This window comes from Archocentrus centrarchus, chromosome 19 (genome assembly GCF_007364275.1).
Source record: "Archocentrus centrarchus isolate MPI-CPG fArcCen1 chromosome 19, fArcCen1, whole genome shotgun sequence".
NCBI classification, from domain to species: domain Eukaryota; kingdom Metazoa; phylum Chordata; class Actinopteri; order Cichliformes; family Cichlidae; genus Archocentrus; species Archocentrus centrarchus.
In genome coordinates, this window is record NC_044364.1 from 24,066,365 (window position 1) to 24,093,929 (window position 27,565).

The window sequence follows — 27,565 nt, forward strand, 5'->3', positions numbered from 1 at the left end:
GAGACAGGAGGCGGAATAGAAGCAGAGGAAGATAGTTCACTCTGAATACTTCCGTCTTCGCTACCTGCTACTTTATATCCTACCCATAGACCCATAGACTTTTATATACTGGTACTGCTACTACTAGTACTTCTGTTACTGTTGCTACTGCTGTAATTAACACAGGCAACCTCCGGGGCTAAAAAATGGGACAAACATGAAAGTACCAGAACCTGCAGTTCCTCTAATGGTCATTTAAAGCTGACCCCTAAAGTGAGTGTCCTTCTCACAAGGGTGCGTGTTTATTTCACAATTTATTTCACCTCCTCATTTTTATCTATGTATTTATTTAGAATCAGAATCCATTTTATTGTCATTATATGTCAGACAGATAAAGAAATGGCGGTCCAGAACAACCATCCAGAGATGAGTGTTCCGCGGCCTTGCTGCCGTCAAAGGCGCTGCCTTTTATTTATGTATTTATTTATTTATGTAAAGCTCTGACATAAATTATTTAGGTTATAAATGGTTGATTTCAAATAGTTACAATAAGCTCCACTTCTACATCAAAATGGAACCATTGCTATTTTGATATTTCAAGTTATTTTTTGCTGACACTTCTGTAGTTTGCAGCATTTGTACGCTGTGGTAAAGGTCCTGGAACAGTGCCGGGGTCAGAGCTGCTGCTCTGCAAACAGACTGAATGAACTTTTAGCTGCTGAATCATAATCCACAACTCTAATTTCCTGCAGCTCTGAATATTTACTTAGCTTTTTATCACTGCACTAAAGCCTCTAAAACTTAACGTATTTCTATACAGTCTCTTAAATATTTTTAATTTTATTTTTATTCTATTTTATCACTATAATTATAAATCCATGCTTTATGTTAACTGGTTCTGTGTTTGAAAGATACCCCCCTGAAAAAAAACTGGTCACAGCAGGTAACTGCTCCCTCAAGAAAAAGGGAATTCTTCCTCCCCACATCACTAAAGACTCACTTTTATGGGATGTTAGACAGCTGTGTTTCTCCCTGCTATTTCAAGCACATCAATGAACGAGCAAAAAGACACAACTCACTTGTTTGTACTTGATCCAAAAGGAATTTGCCAAGTACAGGTTTCATTTAGTTTTTGCAAGTCCGTCAACATTCAACCTACTAAATATAAATATCAAAAAAGATCCCATTCCAGTGAACATGAATTTCAGCAGCACAGTAGCTTTGTGTTTATGTTAAAGCTTCACAAGCTTTAACCGTGCATGAATCATGAATCGTGCATGAATCATCTTGACAGCTGAAGATCTTTGGCTGCAGTTTCAATACTAGTGACCTCATACATCCCCACCCCAACAACATGCCACACCATCATTATCACTACTATCTGTTAGAATAATCCAGATCAACCACGGAACCACAATTTATTGGCACAAAATAGAAATATCGTCATTAATATCATATCTGAAATAATACAGTGTTACAAAGACAGTTTAATTTGGACTTTCATTATAGATATCTTTTTGTAAAAACAGCAGGTAATATTTCAACAGTTTCCTGCTCTGCATCAGCCGTCTAATGTAATAGACAACATTAAGGCATATTTGAACCAAATCTCATTTTGTATGTAAACATTTACATTTATCTAAACTGGAGGAGAAAAGAAGCAGACCAGGTTCAACAGAATAAGGCAGATATGACGATCAGTAAATGCTAATCACAGTTTATTGCATGTACTGTAAGCTAAGGACATAAGAATGGAAACTTTAGAAACATGAAGATGAGGTGATCACAGGATTGTGTCCTTTTTGACCTTCACCGATGGAAAAAGCTGAAACCACCACTCAAGATTGTTTCAGGTCAGTATGAAGATGTCGGTTAACATGTCTTCATATACTGTATTCATTGTATTCATGTACTGTACCAACAATGCCATCCAAGTGATATGAAACCTAATCCACTTGTTAAGTCTGATGTCATTTCCCATTTCATTTGCCAGGGTTGAAAAATTAGACCAACATCAAAGTACCAAAAACTGCAGTTCATCTAAATGGCCACTTGGAGCTTGCGCCTAAAGTGAGTCAGTCCCCATAAGCTCCTGTGTTAAAACGCCAAACTTTACAGCATTAAACTGCATATTTACAGCCCAGTCAGATTCTTCAGTTTCTTGCCTCATATTGCTTGTGTGTTTTGTTTTCCCAGGGGATTTAACCAATGATTTATAAGGTTTAGCACAGTAAGCTATCTAGCTAGTTTTCAAACCACATCAGTTTTATTTTATACAGTGCCTGATCACAACAGTCGCCTGCAATAAAACAATTTTCATCTAAAGAGGATATACCATGCCCTCAATGAAGTACTTCTGAAACAAAAACCAAAAATATTGAGCTATAACTTTGGACATAACAAAGATGAAAAACTAAATAACAGCAACATTTGGTTAGTGAAGTTGGGCTAGATGACGTATGATGACAGCTACAGAGCTATGAGTCAGCTGATGCACACACACTCTCCCTGTTCTAATGCGTTTACATTAGATCAGGGAAAATGCAGGTTAACAGTTTAATTGTTCTTAGTAAATATACATCTTGAGGGTCCCCAATGGGCAGACACAAATGTCATTGTATGGTAGGAAGAAGACACTGAAAACAGACAAAGGTTCAGCCAACTGACTGCCTGAGATGCCAAAGTCCTGATCCTGGCTGAAATCTTGCAGTCTGGGAGTGATTTTTTTTTTTTTTTCTAATGCAGAAAAAACACGAGATGAATTTTATACCACGAGTTTATAAAAACTTAGCTTAAAGATGTGCTACACATGAACGGTGCTAATATAAAGCTGAAGAGATCGAGACTGACAGCAGGATAGTTTGGGGGAGCTTGTGCTTATTCAATAAACAAGACAAAGCACTGCAGCATGTTAAATTGTCAAGAGCAGCAGACCCAGATGCAGGATGGTTACATCATCACAAGTGGATTCATTTACTTGTAAAGATAAATACCTCTTACTGGAACTAAAGAATCATGGTGTGTAGTTATTCAGTGCACCAATGAAAAAAAAAGTAGCAAACCAGGACACAGATTAAACTAATCAGATCCTGATGAGATATTTTCTGACATTTTACTAGGTAGGGTCATACTGCTGAGTGCTGATTGCCTTATAATATTGTCTTTCCACTTCAGAATATCTGTCAGCTCCAGCGAACTATACCATGGATTGCCCAGCAGACTGCCCTGACCTGTGCAGGAAACCTGAGAGAGCTCAGAAGTTATTGTTGGCTCATTTCTTGGGGCTGCTGTAGTGTCCCAGCGGTGAGCCGTGAATGTATGAGAGGACGGCACTCTGTAAATAGCTGGCTCTGTTGGCCTCGTCCTCCCTCATCCTCTGGATCTCTGCCTCCTTCAGCCGCAGCTTCTCCAACATGGAAGACATCTCACTCTCTTTGTCAAGAAGAGCCTCTCTGTGGTTACTGTTTAGTACTGCAAGACAGCAGGCCGGAGGGAGAACAGCATCAAAGACAGCAGCACAGAAACTATTTCAGCGGTCAGACAGATTTAAGATCATATCAAACTCCTGGTACAAAAGATCAGACAAATTTATACTCACTAGAATAAATGGCACAAAGACACAAAATACATCTTATTAATGTAAAGTGTAAAAGTAAGTAGATTTAAAAAAAAAAAGAAAGAAAAAAGAAAAAGTGAGGGTGAACCTTTAAGTTCTCTTTCCAGAGCATTGATCTTTTCTTTGAGTCCTCCCTGAGCCGTCCTCTCTGCCTGCAGATGTCCGATCTGCTCCTGCAGCTCCACCCTCACCCGGCCCACCTCGGCCACCTTCTCCTGGTCTTTACAGGACAGCTCCTGCAAGAGCATAGTATGTGCTACTAACAACCACATTTCATTTATCACTTATAGTGGCATTTCAGATGAACAAGGCCACTTTATTGACACAATTTTAGGCACAAATTCAGGTACAAATGTCCAGCAAATGAGTAAGTGATGTGCTATTTTTTTTTTTTTTTTTTTTTAGCACCAGTTCAGAACAACAGATATATCCTGGTCACTATTGTGTAGATGTGCATTTAGGCTCAACTGAAGGTGGCTTTAATGGCAAGGATAAGGAATCAGTCCAGTCTAGAAGTAACAAATGTATAGGCTCATTTTTCAGCGCCATTCTGAGTCAGGAGCTTCCCTGATTTTGGCAGTATTGTGCAGACGAAAGAAAGAAATGCTATTTGTTTAAATTGTGAGCTAAAGGATATATCCTGGTCAAAAATAACTCCAAGCATCCTCACAGTGTTACTGGAGGTCAAGAAAAACCCATGCAGACATTTGGTTGGGCACAGAGAACTACTTTACAGAACAATGACATGGGTCTGAAACTGACTGGTGAATTAATATAAATACCAGTAGTTAAAAACTGTATTTAATAACGCACTGCATTTAGCAATGGTTGCTATCTACATTGCAGCCACTTGTATATTGACTGTTGTGAGCTAAACAATGATACAAACAGAACTGTGCAGCATGGTTAAGTTTAGGAGGCTCCTGCTGTGGGATCCCTCTCCTCTGGCTGGACGAACAGGATGTCACCGATTATGCTGCTCATTTCTCACCTCACCTTTGATGCGTTACATCAATCAACAGCATTCGTAGATTTTTGGCTGACTGGAGTGAACACTATGGTAGCTGTGCTTTCTGTGCCTGAGAAGCCTGCTCCTGTCTTCTTGTTGACACCAGATTGCTGTATTGTTAACATCATTTTAACTCTGTGGATACCATTTGGATGACTTCAGGGAGAAATGTGTTTATGGTTCTGGAAAGGGCAGATAATTTTACTATTTATTTAAATGACTAAAACTACTCAGTTGTTAAAATCTCAAATCTAAAAATGGAGGCCATAAAGTCAGACTGATCTGACGTAGTGCTGACTCAGGGATTATTTTTTTTTTAGGCACATTGTAGCCTATACAAGTACCTTAAACATCCTCTATGAACTGTGTGTCACTGCCACTACTGTAACTCCAACTGCTGACTGTAAGAGGGCCAAATCTGCAGCCAAATTACAATAAGTAACTTCCTGTTTCCTTTACAGCACTGGAGCACATCAAAGCCTTGACCTCATGCAGGATCTTTGCCTCATGTCAGTCGCTCTGTGTGAAAACCTCTGACCTAAGATAAATGCCTTTACCCTGTGAGAGGAAACACAGCAGACACATGTAAACTCCTCACAGACAGGGCTGGGCTAGCCAGGTTGGCAGTGAACAGGGGAACTTGTTTGCAGGAGGAGACCGAGCCCTAACCTCTGGAACTGAAAAATGAAGCCAGTGCAGAAGCATTACAACTGCTATTCCTGTAATGACCACTTGAGCCTTGCTCCAAAAATGAGTCACTCCCTATAGACTCCCACTTTAAAATCCTTTACTGCATTAACACACCTGTTGCACAAACTATCCACTATCTGTGAAAAGCTTCTACCTTCATAACACCTAGGGTTGTTTCAGACATCAAAACAAGCTGAACCTAAATGGAAGACATCATGACTGGGGCAAAAACATAATTTATGCATCATTTATAGCAGGATACTCAGGGGTTAAAGTGGGCTGGAATGATCTGGAACAGCATTTTTGGTGCAGATGTTCATAAATTGTGGTCATGGTACTTCAGCATCTAGGTAGTGCTACAGAAGAGGAGTGAGCGAGCATTAAGGAGGAGTAACATTTTTTAAGTGGCAGGTCGGTAAAGCTCTGTGTTGGACTGGTGCAGAGCAGCTGTTGTATTTGTGGCCACAGTTAGGTTACATTAAGTGTAGCAGAGGAGAATTTATTCACTGAATTCAATTTTTATACCAACAGTCTATAGTCTAGTATAAAGACAGCATAAATGGTTCTTATATAGCGCTTTTCTACTCAGTCTGAGCACTCAAAGCGCTTATACAGCATGTTTACATTTACCCATGCACACCCATTCATACAAGCACTTCCATGATTAACTAAGCTAAGTGCTTCAATTATCTAACGTTCACACTCCAACGGTTGTGTCGGAGAGCAACTAGGGGTTAAGTATCTTGCTCAAGGATACATTGCATGCAGCCTTGAGTAGCCAGGAATTGAACCGCTGACCTTCCGATCAGTAGGTGACCTGCTCTACCTCCTGAGCTACAGCCACCCCTACACTGTCAGTATAGGGAACGGAAATCAGACAAGATAACTCCTGAAACATCATTCAGTTGTGTAAATATACACAAAGAGCAGTAAACCAGAGCAGCACAGGTCAGCTGATCAGTCTGTACACAAAGAAAATCTCCAGGAGCTCTCAATAGAAATTATTGTGAGTAGCGATTTTTTTTTCCCCCACACTGAGCCACTACAACCAATCTTAGAGTTGTGTTTAGGTGTGGAGGTAAAATCCAAAAAAAGTTGGTATTCCCACATAATAATATTATTTTATTATTATGTTAAAATAGCACGAGGTTCATTTAGCTTTGCCCAAAAATTTCTGGTAGAAACGTCCTTCAAAGAGCCACTTTTTACTTTCTAACTCTGAGTACCTCTTCAGTTTTACATAAGCAAAGAAGTTGAATCAGTACTTCAACTTTTACCAGAGTATTTTTTAACACAAGTATTTGTACTTCTGATTAAGTAAAGAATGGCTGTACATTTGCCACCTCTGCTGGTAAGTCTTAAAGGTAGGGGTGTGGCTGCTTTCAGGGACAGATATACTGACACAGGCAGCTGTAGCTGATGGTTGTCTGCTAGGCCAAAACTCAGCTAATTCAGTCCTGCAAACACGGGGGGTAAATTTAGAATAATGGTGTGTAAATATTGTGAGCTTGGAATGCCATTTGTACAACAGACAGGTGGTGCAACCTTACCTGCTGGAGCTCCTCTATCCTGCGTCGCAGTCCATCCATCTCGATGCTCTGCTGGCTGTTCTTGGCCTGCAGCTCAGAGATGGTCTGTTTCTGCTGGGAACAGTGGAGCTGGACCTCCTGCAGGGACGAACGCACCGAGCGCAGCTTCTCCTCCAAGGATGACACGTGCTCCTGCTGCTCCGAGTCATCAACAGAGAAGCAAATGTTGTGGAGGGGTCTTTCTCATGTATTAAAACATGTGTTAGCAATCCAGTGACATCAAAGTGACTCGCCATATGAAATAATCTCAATATTGGTTTTGTGGACAATTGTCTGATACATCATATACATATATATCTGTGTACCTAAAGGAGAAAAGATGTCTTCTAAAAAAGGGCACTGATGTTATCTTGCTAGAGTCACTAAAGTCACTAAAGTCTGAAGATCAAGGCTAAATAAAAATATGTTTTTTACCTTGCTTATAGCATTTTTAGGACCCTTGAAAAATGGATTTAAGGACTAAGGTCCTTTTTAAGAACAATAAAGGCCATCAGTTGTCATTAATTTATATACAAGTTGTTAGGATCCAAAGACAATTTCACTTCTTCCTGTGTCTGGCCTTTCAGGCTAAATAAACTAAACCAGTACAAGGTCAGCACACAGTGACATAGAAAAGGGACTGCAGCGTCGAACTCCACCCACACAGTCAAACAATGTAGCAGTAAATGGAGAGAATGGATGACAGCAAGCTGAGCTGAGTGGGGTTCAGGCACGTTCTGCTTCCTTTTCTTGTTGTGTGGAGTCAAAGCATTGAGTAAAATGACTTGGCCTGTTCACAGCTGATGGACAGTAACATTATGTGGTGAACAAACAAACAAAAAACAAAGTATGGCCATGAGTTTTTGAGATCTTTGTTGCCCACCCACCACAATGACCTTGAAAACATGGGACGTGTCACAATAACTGATCAAAGATGCAGCTGCGTTTAACCCACCTCCTCCAAACGCGCTTGAGCTCGCACTCTTCCCAGCTCCTCCTCTGCTTGGGCCCTTTCTGTCACAAACGCTGCTTTAGCTTTACTCAGTTCCTACAGAAGATGAGACAATACATTATCATGTGCCATGGCATTAGAAACAGACTGATTTGTTAACTCCCACTCTACATTTAAGATGAAGGAAAATTCCATTTCATTGTATTTTAATCTGTAGATAGATTATAGGGAAATTGTTTTGGATACAGCCTATTTAACTGTGTCCAGCAGCTGTTTTATATTTCTCCTCTCAGCACCAAAATGTCCCATGCTCTCTACATTCACCTTCAGTTTGGTCTGATAAGTGGGAAATTCCCTGATTGTAAAGGGATGTTTGCTTGTGGATTTGAATAACTGTCTGGAATATATAGTTAACGAAAGTTAAATCCTGCTGTGCTTTAATAAATACAGCCTCACAGAGTTTTTGTCACTGAAACTTAAATGTTCTGAATAAATCAACATATATTCAGGTATATGAACAGAGGAAAACAAGAACAAGCTCGGGTTTCTTTTCAGCACTGCAGCCAGGCTAACAAAGAGTCAGAGCCCTGATGAGTCAAGTATTCCTGTAACCTTAACTAGAAATGACTTCATAAATGTATCTACAAATAAAATTTTAACCATTAGGGAAAAAATTATTCAATCATCCAACAGACATATCAAGTTTAATGACTGCTGATATTTACTTAGACTTTCACTCCAGTCTTTCCAAACTAACTCCCTCTAAATCATCATTTCGATTAGACCCCCATTCCTACAAGCATGTTCAAAGAAGTCCTACCATTAATTGATGCTTCAATCTTAAATATGATACATTAACAGGCTATATACCACAGGTAGTGGTAATTAAAACTTTACTTAAAAAGCCATCACTTGACTCAGCTGTCTTATCTCATTATAGACCACTCTCCAACTTTCCTTTTATCCTTCAAAAATTCTTTAAAGAGTAGTGGTAAAACAGCCAACTGATCATCTGCAGAGGAAGACTTAGATTTAGAGTGCATCATAGAACAGAAACAGCACTAGATCATCCTTTGGCCTCTGACAGTGGACTCATCTCTGTGCTTGTCCTGTTAGACCTCAGTTAAGCGTTTGATACCGCTGACCATATTATTTTACTACAAAGATTAGAACACATTGTTGGTATTAAAGGTAGAGTGCTGCAGTGGTTTGAATCATATAGATCTGATTAGACTCCTGTTTGTTCATATAAATGGGGAGTCACACTAAGGTTGATTGTGGAGTTCCACAGGGTTCCGTGCTAGGACCAGATCTATTTACATTATACATGCTTCTCTTAGGCAGTATTAGAAAGCAATGCATACAGTTTCATCACTATGCAGATACTCAACTTGATCTATCCATGAAGCCAGATGACACACACCAATTAGTTAAACTGCAGGAATGTCTTAAAGACATGAAGGCCTGGATGACCTCTAATTTCCTGCTTCTAAATTCACATAAAACTGAAGTTCTTGTACTCGGCCCCACAAATCTTAGAAACATGGTGTCCAACTTGCTACTTACTCTGGATAGTATTACTTGGCCTCCAGTAACACTGTGAGAAATCTTGGAGTCATTTTTGACCAGGATATGTCCTTCAATGCACATATTAAACAAATACGTAGGACTGCTTTCTTACATTTTTACAATATCTCTAAAATTAGAAAGAGCCTGTCTCAGAGTGATGCTTAAAATTTGTGAAATAGATGATGAGGTGATAAATTACAGCCAGACTGTAAAAATACATATGAGAAATCATGTATAGGAATAAAAATGCCTCCATTCACACATTCAGTTTCACATGTTAGAGATCTACTTCATCATAAACATTTAATCAGCAGCATTATTTCCGCAAGCAAACTATGACTATTCCATAAGCTCCTCTTAATTTTCAAAGTTATGAGCCAAATCAAATTAAAATCTTCTTGAGTGTTTCATAAAAGCTGACTATGTGGTCATTACTGCGGCTGAAATTCAGGGTAACAGGATTCAGGAGAGTCTGGCTTGTATTTCCCCAAAATAACTGCATATTTATCTTTCATATCAAGCGAGCTAACTGCAGTTATCATTGACTGAAGAAATCCCAGATTACATCAAAACATTAAAGAACCACAGAACTGGATATTATTAGCTTTCAATATCTTCTATGTTCAGATAACACCACATACGATGTTAGTTTTCGTACACTTATTGCTGCAGTAAACACAACAGTGTAGTCAGGTGCAAAACCTCAAAAGCTTCCACACACTCTGCCTTCTTCATTCACCTCACCTGGCACATTGTCACCACCTGCACATATGCAATGTGCAAATTTGGGGTCTAGGAATGAAGCCATTGACGGCTCTCAGCTCTCTTGTTGGAAAAACCATTTACGACTTATCTTCAGTGTTCTGGCAGAGGGAAAGGAGGTTCTCCTCCAAGATTTTCTCTGTTTTCACACGTGCTCTGAGTAAAGGATTTGATTAGCTGAGTAGCGTCAAATAGGATGAGTTACAAACCACCGATTGGTCTGTGTTTTTCCCGTGTACCGTGCATACATTGACTGCCATAAAGACAAAGGGAAAGGGTGTGCAGATTAAAATAACCCTATACTGTAAATATTGCCTGGTAACACATGTTATGCCCTGTTTTCCCCTAGAGCTTGGGACGTAACATCTGGCAAACTTCAGATGGGCCTGCAGCTGTGCCTTTTTGACCGGGGGACTTTGCAGGCGCTGCAACATTTCAATCAATTACGGCGTAGTGTTTTACCAACCAGTGTTCTTGATGACTGTGGTCCCAACTGCCTGCTGATCATTAATGAATGTAGTTTTGGGTTGCTTCACCACCTTTCTCATGATCATCCTCCCCACATGAGGGAATATTTTGCATCGAGCTCCAGATCGAGGGTAACTGATGGTCATTTTACTTTTCTTCCAATTCCAAATAATCTCACCAATAGTTTTTCACTAAGCTTCTCGCTGATAGTCTTGTAGCCCATTTGGCTTACTTCTTTGGAAGTAAGCCAACAAATGCTGCAGAGGATCACATACTGTAGACAGTATGCTGAGTCCCTTTGAATCATAGATTTGGGTACTGTAACACATGCTATGGATCAGTCTGACTTATGTAAACATATAAATACTACAGTGTCACTTGTATGTTGTGTTGCAGGACCAGTAAGCTGTTGGGATAGTGTGAGGTCTGACCTCTTCCAGTTGTATCCGCTGTGCCTCCAGTTTGAAAATGCGATCCTGCAGGACCCTCTCACTTTCTTCTAGATGTCGATTTATATGCTCCACCTTCACAGGAACATAAACATTCAGTAACTGATGCCATAAATATTGAGTTTCATTGAATAATATGTAAAAATAAGCAGTAACCAATCCAAAGATAAAAACTAGCCCACCAGCACCTTTACATCACTCTAATTATTAACATGTTATAACTCTTCTTTTTAGTCCAAGTGTTAAAACAGCATATTGTACATGAGGTTATGTGGTTCTACAACTATGTAACAAAAACAGCACCTCTTTCTGTCGGAGACTGTCCATGTCATCCAAGGCTTGCTTGGACCGTCGCTTCTCTGATTCCAAACGGTCTGTCAGACACAGGAAATCTCTGCTGGCATTCACATGACAAAAGGCCATTTTCATAACATATTCATAGTTAAGAGCATGTGTTACCTTCTGCCTGTGCTAGTCGCAGCTTGAGTTCAGCTGTGCTGTTGGTCAGCTCCTGCTTCAGCTCAAATATCTGCTGCTGCTGAGACTTACACCTGCGCTCCATCTCCTCCACCTAACACACAGAACATCACCTCATAATGCTCATAATGCATATAGCAAAGTGGAGATTATAAAAGTGAGCAGACGGGGCTCATACTTTATTCCTGAGTTGACTGTTGGTCTCTGTCAGGTTTTGGATGTCTCTGAGGAATTTTCCCTCTCTTAGCACACCGTCCTACAGAACGTTAAGAGATTAGATGCATTCTTTTGTGACAGCAAATTTACATTTTTAGTAACTGTTTCTCCTCATGGTGCAACAATAGAGGCTGGAGTTTTCTGGAGTCCATGGCAGACCTCCCCAGTTGCCTTAGGAAACAATAACTGTTTTGGTGCTTTCGTGACCACTTGTGTGATATAGCCTCACTGGTGTTTATCCCTAAGAATCTGTAGCAGCTGACGCTCTCCACCTCTACTCCCTCTACAAAGATGAGAGCGTGCTCTCTTCCCTGCACTCTCCTATAACCCACAATGAGCTCCTCAGTCATGCTGACAGCAAGCTGTTCTCCTGACATTATGAGTCAGGGCTCTCACCTCGAGGAAGACTTGTCTCCATATGATGTGTTCATCCAGGATTTGATCCATTCTTTCAAAATTTGTCACTATAGCCACTGAATTACTGGAAAAAATGGAAACTAATAGTACTGTTGGGTTTTCAGCAGCAGTTTGCTACCAAACTGCTCCACATGATATTATTACATATGCAGATTCAGTCTATCACTCCATTTTAGTAATGTTCGATTTGTCTGCTGCCTTTGACACCACAGACCACACTCCCTCATACGTTACATGACACGTGGGTCTCAATCGCTGGTTGTGTATTGCAGCTTGTATATGATTCTTCTTGCTCTTATTATTTGTCAGTCCGAAATTTTTGCCTACCATTAAAAGGTGATGTGAGATGAGCAGTCGTCACTCTGTACCTCTTTCTCTTTCTTCCTCTCCTTGCTCTGTCGTTCCCTCTGTTCTTCTTTCTCAGCTTTCAGTCGGGACAGCAGTTCTCCCATGTTGTGGTTTTTCTGCTCCGAGAGGACCAGGGCAGCTTCTGTCATCTGCAGCCTGCACAGCAACGTATTATGTGATGTGAGTTACTGCCAGAGATATGTTTGAAAATCATGTTTCAGAGATCACAATTAACTTGCTCTTTAATTTCTGACTACCAAATTTTAATCAGTTAATCCTCTGAAGACAGTCCCTCAACTTCCCTCACAGTGACATTGCTATCAGGAAAACAGGATGGACAGACTAAGAAGCCCCACTGGCTCATCCTGACTACAGTGATGCACTTTATTTGGTTCTTCAAAGCCACAAGAAAATTAAATTAGCCAATCTGGTTTCAACCATCCAAGCTCACTGTGAGCTCAATATTCAGTGACTAGGGAAAATGTATTGACACTGAAACCATAATCATCATCAATCACCTGTGACTGGAGGAGTGACTAATTAGGGCAAAGCTTCTTTTAAAGGGCTATTAACAAATAAATTTTTACACTCATGAATGTCACTAAAGAGCAGATAATAAGTAAATCTCTCTTCTATGTTTTATACTTCAGTGTCCGTCAGTGATGGCTGTAAACTGTTTACCGCGTCCTTCTTTTACACAAATTCTTGTACTTTTTCATTCTTATGAAGTCTGAAGAAGGAGAGTCACAGCAAACGTTTAAAAATAAACTAAAGAACTGTTGGAAAGAAAAAAAAAAAAACAGTTGAAATTTCCCCCTTTGGCAGAAATAACTTGCATACACTTGCATACATTTTGCATAACTGTCCACAGTTTGCTGATTTTCTTTCCTTTTTTGGCGATGGCTCCATGCAAAAATTCTTCAGTTGCAAGATGTCTGGAGGGATTTTTGCATGTACTGCCTGTTTCAAATATATCCACAACATGCAGAATTCATGGCTGGTTCAGTTAAGCTCTCCTACCTTAAGGCAACAGAGAATTCCCAAGACAAAGCATTCCCATCACCAAGTTTCACAACAAACCAGTAACTGTGTGTGATGTCATCCATTATCTGACTATGCAACTGAAGTCCTTCTAAATTGAATCTGGGCAGTTATTTTGAAGCTGCTATCTAAATGAATGAGGAGAAATCAGTGGGACATAAAACCCACTGACCACTGAATAGCCAAAATCTAATTAAAAAAACAAAACAAAAAACCCCAACACAAAGTAAGGTGATCTTAACAAAATAAGGTTTAACCCCCCCTCCCCCAAAGGTCATACACCATCCGGGCATAGGTACAGCTTACACTGAACCTACTGTGTGCATGTGTCAGCACAACTTGATTGGTTAATATGTTTCCTATTTCCCTGCTGATTGGCTAACTGGGGGCAGGGGTGGTTGAAGCACCACTTTAGTGTGTAGAATTCTCCCCGAGATCCTCTTTTCTTTTTTGTGTTCTTTTATAATTGTGCAATTCTCACACATTTGAGCAACTTCTCTTTTAGGACTTTTAAAATTCCCCTGACTCCTAATGGTTGTTTCCCCTCACATTTTTCCATGGGATATACAGTACAGTATTTTCACACAACTGTTTTCTGAACATGGAATGAAGGAAGATGAAATGATTACTTGGCTGTGAGAGAGTTGACAGCTGACTTTCTTTCATTCAGAGCTTCCTGAAGTTGACCGATCTGCATGCAGGTTGACCTAATGAGACAGAAAAAGTCACAAAATCATTTCTGAAGAGGATGAAGATGTCTCCAAACACATCACCTTAGAGGGTTATAGCCAATGGCCACACAGAGTAACATCACCACTCACCTACTGGAGTGTCCCATCTCCTCCCTCTGCCTGTCTATGGTTTCCATCAGGCTTAGAAACTGAAACAAAAGAGAAAAAAAAAATACCGCTCACAAACTACGCATCAGAACTAATGTAGGGTCTTTACCTTACCATATAAAGGTGACTGTTTTTGTGATTTGGTGCTATATAAAATTTAAAAAATGAATTGATCTGAAAAGATTGTCTCACCATTTATGTGACTGACATAAATCTTTGATCACACCTTAAATTTTATGATAAAACTTTGTACATTTTTGGCCTCTTTTTGTTGCAGTAATGCTCCTGGCATAAAATCCATAAACTACATGGTGAGAAACTCAAATAAAGTTCTCTCCCATGACTGCGATTGTGTTTTCATTCATCCATAATGAAATTAATTTTCCTGCTTTAGAGACACCAGAAAAAATAAAAAGCTGTTTGGCAGAGCTGTGGCGTCTGCAGCCGTCCATCTGCAAGATTATCAAGATTACTTCATGCGAGGGTTACCTGCCGGCCCTTCTCCTCTTTCAGCATCTGAATCTCCTTGCTGAGGACTTTGGTCCGGCTGCGGCTCTCTCTCAGGGTGGACTGCCTGTCTGAGTTGTGCCCTGTGGTTTGCTCTGAAATAGTTAAAGAACAGCACCATGAAGAGGGAGAAAGATGGGTCCCATGTTATGATAACACTAAAATATATTATTCAAATGAAAGCCATATTGCTGGAGTTACAACCCCTGATAAGACTTTAACTTGCAGAGCCTATATAGGACTTACCAAGAGCTTTGAGAGTATCACTGGGTATGTTGTTACCAGCCATCTCCAGCTGCACTATGCTCTTATTTTTCTGAAGTGCCTCCAGCATGGATCTGCCTCCCAGCAGGCCAATATTGTTCCACCTCAGATCTGTGAAAAGTAAGATGAGCTAGTACTGACCACCAGTCAGTGGCTTGCTGAAGACAGCAGCAGTTTCTACAGCTTAAACGTATGAAGAGTACATGCTGCCATACAACAGAGCCTGTCCAAAAAGTGCTCTTATAAAAGCCGTTCTATGCCAAAGGAAATAATGCATATTTTTAAAAAATAATCTTTCAAAATGACTGGTTATATTTCATTTCATTTTGTGCCACCTAGAACTTCCAGTGTGCTGTTGCATTTGAGCGCCAGAGCGAGCTCAGATGCTCCGTGGTGGTTGATCTGATTGTTGCGCAGGTCCAGATGTGTCAGCACACAGTTAGAAGCTAAACCGCTGCAGAAGAGGGAGAAGGCTTCATCCCACACTCCCAACGCATTCCACTCCAACACCAGCCTGCAAAAACCAAAACTTGCGAGTTAATTTGTGACACTCTTTAGTACTGTGGAGTTATTCTGCTTTCAAAAATCAGGCCCCCTTCACCTGCACTGACATCTCTTTGGACCTCAAATCAGAGATAATTTATCTGAATTTCAGGAGTGAAAGGAATGGAATCTGTCTATATTACTTAATGTTTTAAATCTGAATTTGTAAACTAACATTAAGGATATATTGTGTGTTGGTTATAAATATTGATTACTGCTGTTATTGTTAACAACAAGGTTGGTGTAATAGTCTCACACTCTAGTTTCTGGAAGGTCACTGTGTAGCAAATAAACTGTGTACACTGATTAATCAGGGTAATGTGGGCAGCAGAGCAATGATGGGGTGCACAGATAGGCATGACAAGCGTCAATCTCACCTATGCAGTGTCTTGTTCCGTGCTAACAACTTCCCCAGCACCTCAGCCCCTGATGATCTCAGGTTATTCCCCTGTGAACATTTGCAAAACCCAACCTGAAGGTATATGTCTTGTGCAATAAAATAGCATTTGTGTGTGAACAGTTGAATTTGGCAGGTGTTACCTTTAGATCCAGAACTTTTATGGTTGTGTTGTCAAACAGTCCGCTGAGGAGTACTTTGGCACCTGAGAGTCACACACAAACATGGAAGCAGACACAACATAACTAAACTAACAACTAAAGGCACGATAGAAATCAAGTCTTGTTTCCTCTGATTAGAAAACACTTCTGAGAGGCAGCATGATTTCTCATTACCATGAACACACACACAGCAGTTGTTTCAGACTTAATCCTACACTGAGCACCCTGCTGCCACAAATACTTACTAGAGCAACAAATGGAGATTAATAAGCTACTGGAAAAAAAAAAGCCTCCCTAAAAACGAATAATTTTCTACTTTTTGAGAAACTTTTGTTTGTTGTGTTTTAAAAATGACCATTTAGCATTTATCCTTCTAATCCAGCAGAGCATCGTCTGGTCTGGAATTGAACCAAAGGAATTTCTACTGACAACATCTGCTGATATGTAGTTTAACCTAATCACTTGTAAATCACTGCATCATTTAAAGCAGAAATGCACACGACTGAGCAGCACACACTTCCACATACTGTATAATTCTCCAGGTCGCATAAAGACTTACACACCTTCCTCGCTGAGCATGCAGTCACTGAGCGACACCTCAGTAAAGACTGTATCCTTCTGCAATGCCTTGGCCAGCACTGAGCAGGTATCTGCAGAAAGGCTCTGTCCACTCAGATCCAGTTTGGACCCCTGAGCAGACCTGCTCTCCTGGAGCTGAGCCACAACACTCTCCTGAGGCTCCATCCCTCCCTCCTCACACAGACGCAGGAATCTCCGCCTGAAATCCTCCATTCAGGCTCTGCAGAATCCTGATCATCTGATGAACGGAGCTTTATTCACTCTGCCTCAGACCAACTGGAAAAAGCAAAGACTGGCAAAATTTGCTGCTGATTTTCTTTGTATCAAAGATAAAATGCATTAATGACAAAGATGAATGCCATTTAATTCAAAAAACCTACACAACGCCACTGGAGACATTTTTATTCGGCGACAGTACATTTAATAAGTAAATTACAATTATTTTAAGCACTGTAGTTACTGTAGCGACCAGTGAGACGCGGAAGCATCAAACTCAAAAGGACGAACCTGGCTAATATAATGCATATAATGTTTCAAAGCACACTGATTTAATGGTATATAGCTTGTAATAGGCAGGCCTTAACTTTACAGTCCAATTTTGAATGAAAGTGACGCGAGGAGCCATCTCCACGCGAGTCAAAGGATCGCGCGGGACAATCAAATCCTAAATCGCTGAGCAAAATAAGAAAGTGTTTGAAGAGGCTTCCGTGAGTGCTGATTAAAATGAAGACATCTTAAGACAAAAACAGACAAACCTCCACCAAAACTGCCTCCCTGACAGTTATTGTTGTTGTAGATCAACCAGCTGACAGAAAAAGGAAACCAGGGTACAAAGTAACCAGGAAGTGTATTTCGGCGCAAAGCATATTGGTCAACGTAGTTTTGAAAACACAAGTTTTTATTTATTTACTTTTATTTATTTATATTTAAACTACCCAAAACTATGTATACTGTTATTTAAAGAGAACGTTAAAAAAAAAAACAACATGTCATGTGTAATATTCTTTAATGTGTCATTTATGAACGCGTAAGACTTAACCTTTGCTCAACCAGCAGGTGGGGGTAAATCCAACAACGGGACGCATAGTTGCAGCTGACGGTAAAAGAAGAAGAGGGGCATCAGCCAAAGAAAAGAAAAGAAAAGAAAAGTAAGAAGCATGGCTGGAAACATCAGTAACATTGTCACCCCTATAAGCAGCTCTCTGTCGGAACTACAGGCTTTGAATGGATTGTTTGCGATATATAAGAAACGAGGGCCGACATCCGCGGACGTGTTAAACGTGCTCAAAGAAGCTTTACTCAAGGGTAATGGGACCAAACAGCAGCAGGACGAAAGTCTAAGATTTGTGAAGAGCTGACAGTAAAATGATTTGTGTTGTTCTATTTTTCAGAAGCGGGAGTCAAAAACCCAAATCCGCGGAAGAGGAAGAATCAGAGCCTGAAGATGGGACACGGAGGGACGCTGGACAGCTCCGCCAGCGGAGTGCTCGGTAAGCGGCTAGGAGCGGATAGCCTTCACATCCAGGTGCTGCTGCACGTGCAACTGTTGTCATTCGTGTGTGTGTGTGTGTGTGTGTGTGTGTGTGTGTGTGTGTGTGTGTGTGTGTGTGTGTGTGTGTGTGTGTGTGTGACAGAGAGAGATGGGTCAGTTCCAGCCAAACCCTCCCCATATTTAAAAAATAATATTTAGATAGCTTTTTATATTTGTAAGCAATGACGTGATGCACTCTTCATATCTAATCCATAACATTTCAGTCTGATTCAGTAATTTATGACTCTATGGGTCAATATCACCAAAAGGGTGAGCTTTAAACTGTCAGAGTATCCAGAGTATTTAGTTTTAATTTCTCATTGCCTTTGACTTACTGTAAATAGTAGGCTCAAGTTATAGAAATGTTAGCCTGGCTCCTACACGTGTTCAGTTAATAATAGGACGGGACTGTGAGAATGAACCATATGTCCACCCTGTCATAGACATATACATTACTGTTAAAATGTTGAGTGTGCACACATGCACAGATCAGGTATAACAGTATGACCACCCACAGGTGAAGTGAATAACACTGATTCTCTTCACCATGGCACCAATTAGTGGGTGGAATATATTAGGGAGCAAGTGAACATTTTGTCCTCAAAGTTGACGTGTTAGAAGCAGGAAAAATGGGTCGAAAAATGCACGTGGGGAATGACTGCTGACTCGTGTGTTCCAATCCAACAGATGAGCTGCTGTAGCTCAAATGAGCCTTGGACGCTCCAGTTTTCCCTCGCTGACCACGATCTGTCTGGGTACCATTCGTAGGGCCTATTAGTGTGGCAGAGTCCACCAGATACTCTTTGATAAACTCCCTGTCAGAGAATGGCTTACCGTTTTTGTGGGAAATCACAAAACTGGTCTTGACTGCTCCTCTGACTTAGGTCAATAAATACTTAGAATTCCATATCATGTTAAAAACTCTACATTCTACATCAGTCTCTTCGGTTTTTCAGTGTGAGCTGACATCTTTCAGGCCACTTCATATAGATATTGTTCCAGCGCATTAAACAGTGAAGCTTCCAGTCGCCTTCAAAATAAAAGCAACAATGTTGGATTGTGATTGTGAAAAGCAGCCACTGGTGCTCAGAATATGTGGATATTCATTCACTTCCTCTGGAAAAATTCCAGGTCATGACTTCATGAAGAAGGAAATAAAGATTGTTGTAACTGTTATCAAAGCAGATTATGCTTAATAGAAATATTAAGAAATATTTAATATAAGAAAAATGTAAACATATTTCAAGTTTGGTGAATTGTGTATAGTAGTGGCAGGGGATCTTCTAAGTTATTAAGGTTGAGTGCAATGAACATTTCAACCTGTAGTGCTAGCAGGGCTTTATTCATTCGATTCTAATCTTCTTTGTTTCAGTGGTTGGTGTTGGGAATGGCACAAAAATGCTCAGCACAATGTTGACTGGCTCAAAGGTGAGTCTGTGACGGTGTATATTAAACCATGACATTTGGAACATTATGCACAGTCAGTGAGAACTGTGAGCCACGATGCATTACTGCAGCTTTTAACTGAAGAGCACTGGGATGCATTGAACTTGTACAAACCGGATTCCAAAAAAGTTGGGACACTAAACAAATTGTGAATAAAAACTGAATGCAATGATGTGGAGGTGCCAACATCTAATATTTTATTCAGAATAGAACACAAATCACAGATCAAAAGTTTAAACTGAGAGAATGTATCATTTTAAGGGAAAAATATGTTGCGCAACAATGGTGGAATTGATGATCCTCTTACCATCTTGGCTTCAGAGAGACACTGACACTCTGAGAAGCTCTTTTTATACCCAATCATGTTGTCAATTGACCTAATTAGTGTTGATTGGTCTTCCAGCTGTTCGTTATATGCTCAGTTTCCTTTTTCCAGCCACTTATTGCTACTTGTCCCAACTTTTTTAGGATATGTTGACGCCATGTAATTTTGAAACAACATATTTTTCCCTTAAAATGATACATTCTCTCAGTTTAAACTTTTGATCTGTGATTTGTGTTCTATTCTGAATAAAATGTTACTGTAGATTTCGGGAATGACATTCTTTGCTACTTATTAACCAACAGATGCATAAATGCTGCTACAAGAAGGCCACACAATGTTAACACATAGTGAAACACCTTTAAACTTGCTATAAGCAGCAGCTGTGGATGAACTTGCCTTTTCTTCTCAGTGGAAAACACAAAGCGGTGACACACACTGTGTATTTTCCAGAAATATATTGCTGTAGGAGAGCTCGGAAAAGCAACGGACACTCTGGATGCCACCGGCAGTGTGATTCTGGAGAAAGAGTTTGGTAAATAGTGTAAATTCATTCATTTGATCTTAGAGATCACTCCACGCAGCAGCATAACTTATTCATGCAAACCTCTGTTTCTTCAGGAACACTCTTTATTTTCTGCTTCGCTGCCAGTCTGAATGATTTATTTATTGATACATTTTACTCTACAGAACACATAACCAGGCTGGACATGGAGGAAAAGCTGAAAGCTTTCACTGGTGACATCATGCAAGTGCCTCCATTGTGAGTAAGGCCTCCGTGTGTCAACTTCCAAAAGTATGAACCAATAATGAGATAAAATGAAACTTATTTCTTAAGCAGAATCTTCTCATACATAAATCATCATCTAGGCCTTTATGTCCTTAAGACATGTCCTGTCATTAGTGTTGTAGTACTCAAGTTCGGTCTTGATCTCGAGACCGGTCTCAAGACCGCTTTCTGATGGTCTCAGTCTTGTCATGGACTCAGACATTGCGGACTCGGGATTTTATTTCAAGACCAGTCAAGACCACAGCTGTGGAAATATCACTAAATTGCCAGATTACTGTCCAATTTATTTGTTAACATCTTTGCTTTTATTGGATGCAAAACATACTGATTCAAATCCAACAAAGACTCTCTCAAAGGAGCGCACCTCACAGACTCCGCCCCGGCTAGGGTCACTGCTATTATCGCCGCTTGCGCCTGCATCATTTCACCGCAGTTTGCAGTCTACCACAGAGCACGGGCAGTTTCATTCACAATGTGTACGTGTGATCTCACTATGGTCATGTGTGCGCTTGATTTCATGGGCTACAGAAATTAAAATGAACGCAAGAAGTAAGAGGGAAAATGAAGATCAAAGGAAAATTTCAGGCTTCCTATTCAACAAAAAAATCCCAGCATGAAAGGTAAATACCAACCTTCATGTATTTTGATACACAAACTGAAAATTTAATGCAAATTTTAAAGCTGCAATGATCCTTGGAGTAACTCACTTCTTTTGTTAAATTTCCTCGACACAAATTTGTTGACGCAAAGTGTGTACTTGTCGTCTTGCTCGTAATCTGACTGTGTTTACCTCTGTGCTGCACACAGATGCTGCAGTAGTTTGGTTTGCACCGTAAAGTGTGTTCACAGCACAAGAAAGGGGAGCGTGTTCTCCCACACTCATATGTAAAGGAGCAGTTCACGGAGAGCGTTCTTAAGCATTTTGCCGGTTCATTTAAACCAGCACCAGTACCGGCACGAGCACCGGCACCTCGGCAGTGGAAAAGTAGCAGCGGTGAGCTCAGGTGGAGCGAAAGGAGCTCTTGTTCCTGTAACCACCTTAAAACATTTACTGGGAAACAGCTGGAGGTTCTTCATCAACCACCTGATCAGCAACATGAAGAAAAGAGAACTTTGTAGCTGCTCCATCCACCCTGTTTGTTTCATACAGAGAAAAATTGCAGTAATGAAGTTAAAATATGCAGATGAATCGTTAAAATGAAAAATTATTTCTTATCCAATTACTTAATTAATTGGGTAATAAATACAATATTTGATTACTAAAATAATCGATAGGTGCAGCCATAATCAAACATTAGTTTTCAGCACCAGTGGAGCTATGAAAGGCCTTCAAGAATAAAAACTACAGTTCCCAGCAGGATGTCACTTCCTATTGTTGCATTAAAAACATGATAGTTTATGCTCACAACATGGTGGCTGATATTCAAATGTAGGAAATGCTTTTAGCATCTGATCGTTAAAAAATCTGGATTATATTTTTGTTGTGTAGGCTTTTTATGTGATTTCTATAAACACATTAGTGGAAGGAAACAGCACTCTGGGACACATTAAATGCATGCTATATAAATGTAACCTTTCTGGATTACCGTATTTTTCGGACTATACGTCGCTCCGGAGTATAGGTCGCACCAGCCAAAAAATGCATAATAAAGAAGAAAAAACATATATAGGTCGCACTGGACTATAAGTCGCACTTTTTTGGGGGGGGGGGTTGATAGAATCCGAGACTCAGAGCACAAATTCCATCTTGAACGGCAATTTAAAATAATAATGGATTAAAGAACAGGACGAACACGGTTACACCTACGTTATGCTAACGTAGCACATTCAGCTACATGACGCACAACGAACACGTGTTCGGTATTGTAACGTTGTAAACACACTTCCAAAGTCGGCGATATTCACAACAAAGGTCGTCTTTATTAACAGAAAAACGGCTGCTGTAGGCCACAGCCACGCCAACCACAACTACAACAGCGGAACAGCAACACACACACAGGCAAGCTCTCGGTCTTTTTCTCTCTCTCCATGCTGCCTTCACGAACCTCCCGAACAGTCCGAAATCCCACAACATCAACACGCTCTCTAACTAAGAGAATCGCTACAGTATGTTAACGTAACATTAAGTTATTCAGATAACCATAGCATAAAGAACATACTAACAAGTTAACCAAACCATCAATCCATTGAATTCTTCATCCTCGGTGTCACTTCTAAACAATTCCGTACACTCCGTAGACGAAGCGCCGCTTCCTCTTTTGTGTCGCGTTAGTCAGACTCGTCGTCAGCTGCAGTTCCAATTATTCCAGCCTTTCTGAATCCCAACAGGATGGTTTGTCACTGAAGCCCATGTTTTCTTGATCCATCCAATGACTTCCAGGAAAGTTGGGTGGCGCATTCTCCCAGTTGCCGTTAAGCTGTGCTCTCCATCCATCATCCACTGCGCCCACAGGTTATGCAAGACTGCCTTAAAGCTGCAGTTCACGGAGATGTCAAGTGGCTGGAGTATTTTGGTTCATGTGTTATAAATGTCACATATACGTCGCTCCGGAGTATAGGTCGCACCCCCAGCCAAACTATGAAAAAAAGTGCGACTTATACTCCGGAAAATACGGTATATGCAAAAATTATCATTCTATCGATCTAATAAGGCCTGATTTAGAGTTCTGCACTGGTCCTTTGTACATAACTGAAAATCCTCTCTGAACCTAACCTGACATGCACCTCAAGAAAACTAACTACACGTCCACAAAGACTGTGATTACTGCCTAGGCTTCAGAGGTGCTTTCCAGTTACATCGTAGGCCCCGTCACTCAGTTAACAAGCGGGAGCAGCATTTAGCGGTTAGCATTAGCTTACAAATTAGTATTAGCGTTAGCGCTGGGCTGAAAAATATTTCTTGCTAGAACCCTGTAGTTACCATGGCTACCAGTGACAGCAGATAAGTAAGCTGTTTCTCCGCCATTAGTACTAGTGGTGGGCAGATCGATCCTAATATTGATAATATCAATACCAACTTTGGTATTGGTATTGATCAATATCAGTATAATGAGATCGATACTTTGGCTTCAGTTTCTCTCCTGTATGCAGTGCTGCAGTTTCATCAAAGATGCGAGCTGACTGTTTAAGTGTTGCTCCTGTCACAGCACAGAGCAGCCACACTTTGCTCCTCCCCTCCCCAGTGTTTTGTTATACTGTCACATGACACATATTTTACTTAGGAAAAAAGGAATTTGCTATAAAACATTTAAAGCAAATTTAAATTTGCACAGCTTGTTTATTTAAGAAAAAAAGTTTACATTTGTTCTTGAGTGATGATTTTGTACACTTCATTTATGAAAAAAAAAATTCAGACATCAATATATGGGGAAAATTGCTTTGTTAACGTTGTATCGTTTCAGAACAATAACTTTTATTTTGAAAAAGTATTTTCTGCTTACCTATAAACCTTGCCCAATTCTATCCTGGGTTTTAACTAATTAATGATCCAAAGGAAAAAATCTCAAACCAGTTAAACTTCATGAAAATTCTTCATAATTATTAAAAAGTATCGGTATCTGTATCGGCGATACTGGCCCCGTGTTTACTTGGCATCGAATCGATACCAAATCTTGAAGTATCGTACACCACTACATTGAGCAGCACATAAACGAGGAGTGATTGACAGTGATTGACCCTCATCCTGGCTCTGATTGGTTGTTTTTGATTAGGAGCGGTTCAGGGAGGAGGTGGAGGAGCTTGATTTTTTTTTTTTTTTTTTTTTTTTTTTTCACAGATTATCTGTCTCATACAGTTTGAACAAATATGTAAAAACAGATTTATAAAGTTACATACTGCAGCTTTAATCTGTATAAGAGAGAAACTTGTGGCTTTAGTTCTTACTGTCGATGATTGTTTTGCCAGTTTTACACATTTGGCTATGTGGTTTTGAAACAGCGTACATTTTTACAAAGATTGTTGTTGGTTTTAAAAACAACATAACTTTATGTATTGTTTATGAAAGACAGAGAACAGTTAAGAGTATTGTAATGAACTATGAATAATTGTTTTACATTCTGTGATAAATGATGGAAGTCACCCAGGAGTATTAAATAATGATGGTTACATTTATTTCAGCTTTGAGTGTTTAATATCAGGGTGATTTTATGGGAATGTGGATCTTTCAGATCAATTTGAGAAGTGATTTTGATCATGTTTCACATTTTATTGGGTCATATAGCATCAGGCACTGGTCTTGGTCTTGTCTCGGTCTCGGGTTAGGTGGTCTTGACTATAACACTGCCTGTCATCTTCATGGAGGGGCTATTAGTTCCCAACTTTATCATGGAATCTTCCAGGATGGTGCCAGGCTCTCTATCGGCTGAGGCTCCCAGAGAAGGACCATGACCTTAAACAATCAAATCAGGAGCCCACAATATGACTTTGATTGTAAAAAAGAAGCCAGTGTATTCATTTCCTGCGAGACAGTTTGTTTTCAAAAAGCATCACTTGTGTTATCATTTTGAATCCATGCGTTTTGAGTGCATATTACAGTTAAACTATATGATCAGAGAGATTTAATCAACAAAATGATGTGGGCCAAATTTTATGTGAAACTACTGAGATATACAGAATGTTTTCAGTTAAAGCATGTCACTAAACTGTTGGTCTCCCCTTTCCTGGGATTTCTTTTCCTCAGTGTGGTCCCTAATCAGTTTGAATGAAATGCCCCTGAATTGTGCAGAACCTGCTTGTTTTGCTTAACACCTAAGATACTTACAGTGGGTGTTAAGGATTTTAACATCTCAGCATTTTTTTTTTTGCTGTTTTCCCAATGTAGTGCAGCCTCTAGATGTCACTATTTGGTCACCTCTGCTACAGCATCATGCCACTTAATGTAGGAAAATGGCCTAAATTCACATTAATGGAAGGTGCTATGCCTTTGTATTTCATACAGGTGGAATATGTTTTCTTTTTCAGAAAAAAAAGCACATTAAGTATGGTTAGATTTAATAACGTCTTATTATTTTAGATACTCTGCACTGAAAAAGGATGGCCAGCGTCTCTCTGTCCTGCTGAAGAAAGGTCACAAGGTCGAGGCCAAACCAGCCAGGCCAGTCACAGTGTACAACCTGACCCTACAGGAGTTCAAGCCTCCTCTCTTCACTCTGGGTTCGAAATGTTGCATCATGCAGTGTTTCTTCCTCTATACTGACTTCTTTAAAGTAGTGTTGTGTCCTCTTTGATTTTATTGTAAGTTGCACATTCAGGCGGTTGAATGAGCTTTCTTTGTGTGACAGATATTGAGTGTGGTGGTGGATTTTATGTAAGAAGCTTGGTGGATGACCTGGGAAAAGGTGAGAATACCTTCCAACTGTTTCACAGTTCCATCGAGCATGTTGATGAGGATAAGTTAAGGTGTGAGCATCAAAGTAACCACTGTGTGTGTGCTGCAGCTTTGTCCTCTTGTGCTCATGTGAAGGAGCTGATCAGAACAAAGCAGGGTCCATTCACTCTGCAGGAGCATGCCTTACGTGAGGAGCAGTGGACACTGGAACACATCTTACGTTCGCTGCAGACCTGCTCAGAGGGAGAGCAGAGGAAGGACCATCTGAAACCAAAGAAGGCTGTCACCTGACCAGCACCCGGAGAGAAGAGGAAAAGGTTTCCCGCAGTGGGAAACCTGTGGAGCAGTGTAATGACTGGTTTTGGTCCATATTGTTCAGTTTCAGTTAAATCTGTGAACATTGCCACATCTCTCAGATTAAAAGTGGTAAAACTACAGAAAAGAAAACAATGTTAAAATTATACTGTGAGAAATTTGTGCAGATTTCTGTTTATCATGCTGCTCCCCCTGTGCAGATTTACAGTGTAAATAACCTCATCACACCCGAGGTGCAAACAGGGGATGTTCTGTTAGTGAGCATCTGCAGTGGAATGATGAAACCTGCGTCTCTAATGTTGTGGGTCCTTTCTGAAGGGATTTTATTTATTTCTGGTAAACTCACAACTTCAATTTCAGATTGTTTTTTTTTGTTGTTTTTTTTTCATAAAATCACCCTAATAAACTGCTGTAAAGATGTATTTTACAAAAATCCTGTTTGTTTTGTTCCATGTAGTAATGTTACTCATTACATGGATCATTTTAGTTAAAATACCCAGTATTATAGTTGCAGACCTCTGACCTTATGTAAAATCTAATTCATATGTGGACCATTATTTCTTCTTTTATTTGCTTCTAAAGTTTTATTTTAAGTTTCATTTTAAGAGTGTGCACTTGATAGATGATTTCCGGCTGTGTCGTCCCTGTGTTATTCCATTAGGCATAAATGGTGAAACAGGTACTAATTAAACTGCATTACATGCTTTTTTTTGTTTGATTGTTTTTGCTTGTTTAATTTGGCGTTTTCTTAACAAGTTTAAACGTGGCCGATAAAGAGAGGTCTCTAACATCCTGATGCTTTTCATAATTAGGATAATGTTGACTCGTGAGGAGGAGACGGTGTCTGAGTCACTTGAACTGTGAGTGGCAGATATATGGCGCCAGCTGCCAGGGGGCGGCTCAGAGGAGTTATCAGTGCTTTTTGGACAGGAGTCTGACGCCACGGGAAGCTGGCCGGATCAATGAGCTGCAATGATTGTCTCA

At 40.1% G+C, this 27,565-nt stretch overlaps 2 protein-coding genes across 2 annotated transcripts; one reads left to right on the forward strand and one right to left on the reverse strand.

The window, feature by feature from the left end:
• Positions 1 to 1,391: 1,391 nt before the first annotated feature.
• lrrc45 (leucine rich repeat containing 45) lies at positions 1,392 to 17,722 on the reverse strand. The gene is made up of 18 exons (XM_030754247.1): positions 17,607 to 17,722; positions 16,836 to 17,127; positions 16,255 to 16,316; positions 16,092 to 16,162; positions 15,507 to 15,685; positions 15,154 to 15,282; positions 14,890 to 15,002; positions 14,383 to 14,441; positions 14,191 to 14,268; positions 12,541 to 12,676; positions 11,718 to 11,795; positions 11,522 to 11,633; positions 11,366 to 11,436; positions 11,045 to 11,137; positions 7,818 to 7,910; positions 6,845 to 7,018; positions 3,684 to 3,831; positions 1,392 to 3,450 (listed from the first exon to the last, which is right to left on the reverse strand). Exons 2-18 carry the CDS (start codon positions 17,062 to 17,064, stop codon positions 3,251 to 3,253), a joined length of 2,025 nt encoding a protein of 674 aa, XP_030610107.1. The 5' UTR covers positions 17,065 to 17,127; positions 17,607 to 17,722; the 3' UTR covers positions 1,392 to 3,250.
• Positions 17,723 to 17,925: 203 nt separating this feature from the next.
• Positions 17,926 to 27,279, forward strand: trub1 (TruB pseudouridine (psi) synthase family member 1). Its single transcript, XM_030755216.1, has 8 exons — positions 17,926 to 18,156; positions 18,243 to 18,341; positions 19,755 to 19,810; positions 20,604 to 20,685; positions 20,841 to 20,913; positions 25,952 to 26,091; positions 26,220 to 26,276; positions 26,376 to 27,279. The coding sequence occupies exons 1-8, from the start codon at positions 18,009 to 18,011 to the stop codon at positions 26,555 to 26,557; spliced, it is 837 nt and encodes a 278-aa protein (XP_030611076.1). The 5' UTR covers positions 17,926 to 18,008; the 3' UTR covers positions 26,558 to 27,279.
• The last annotated feature ends 286 nt before the right edge of the window (positions 27,280 to 27,565 follow it).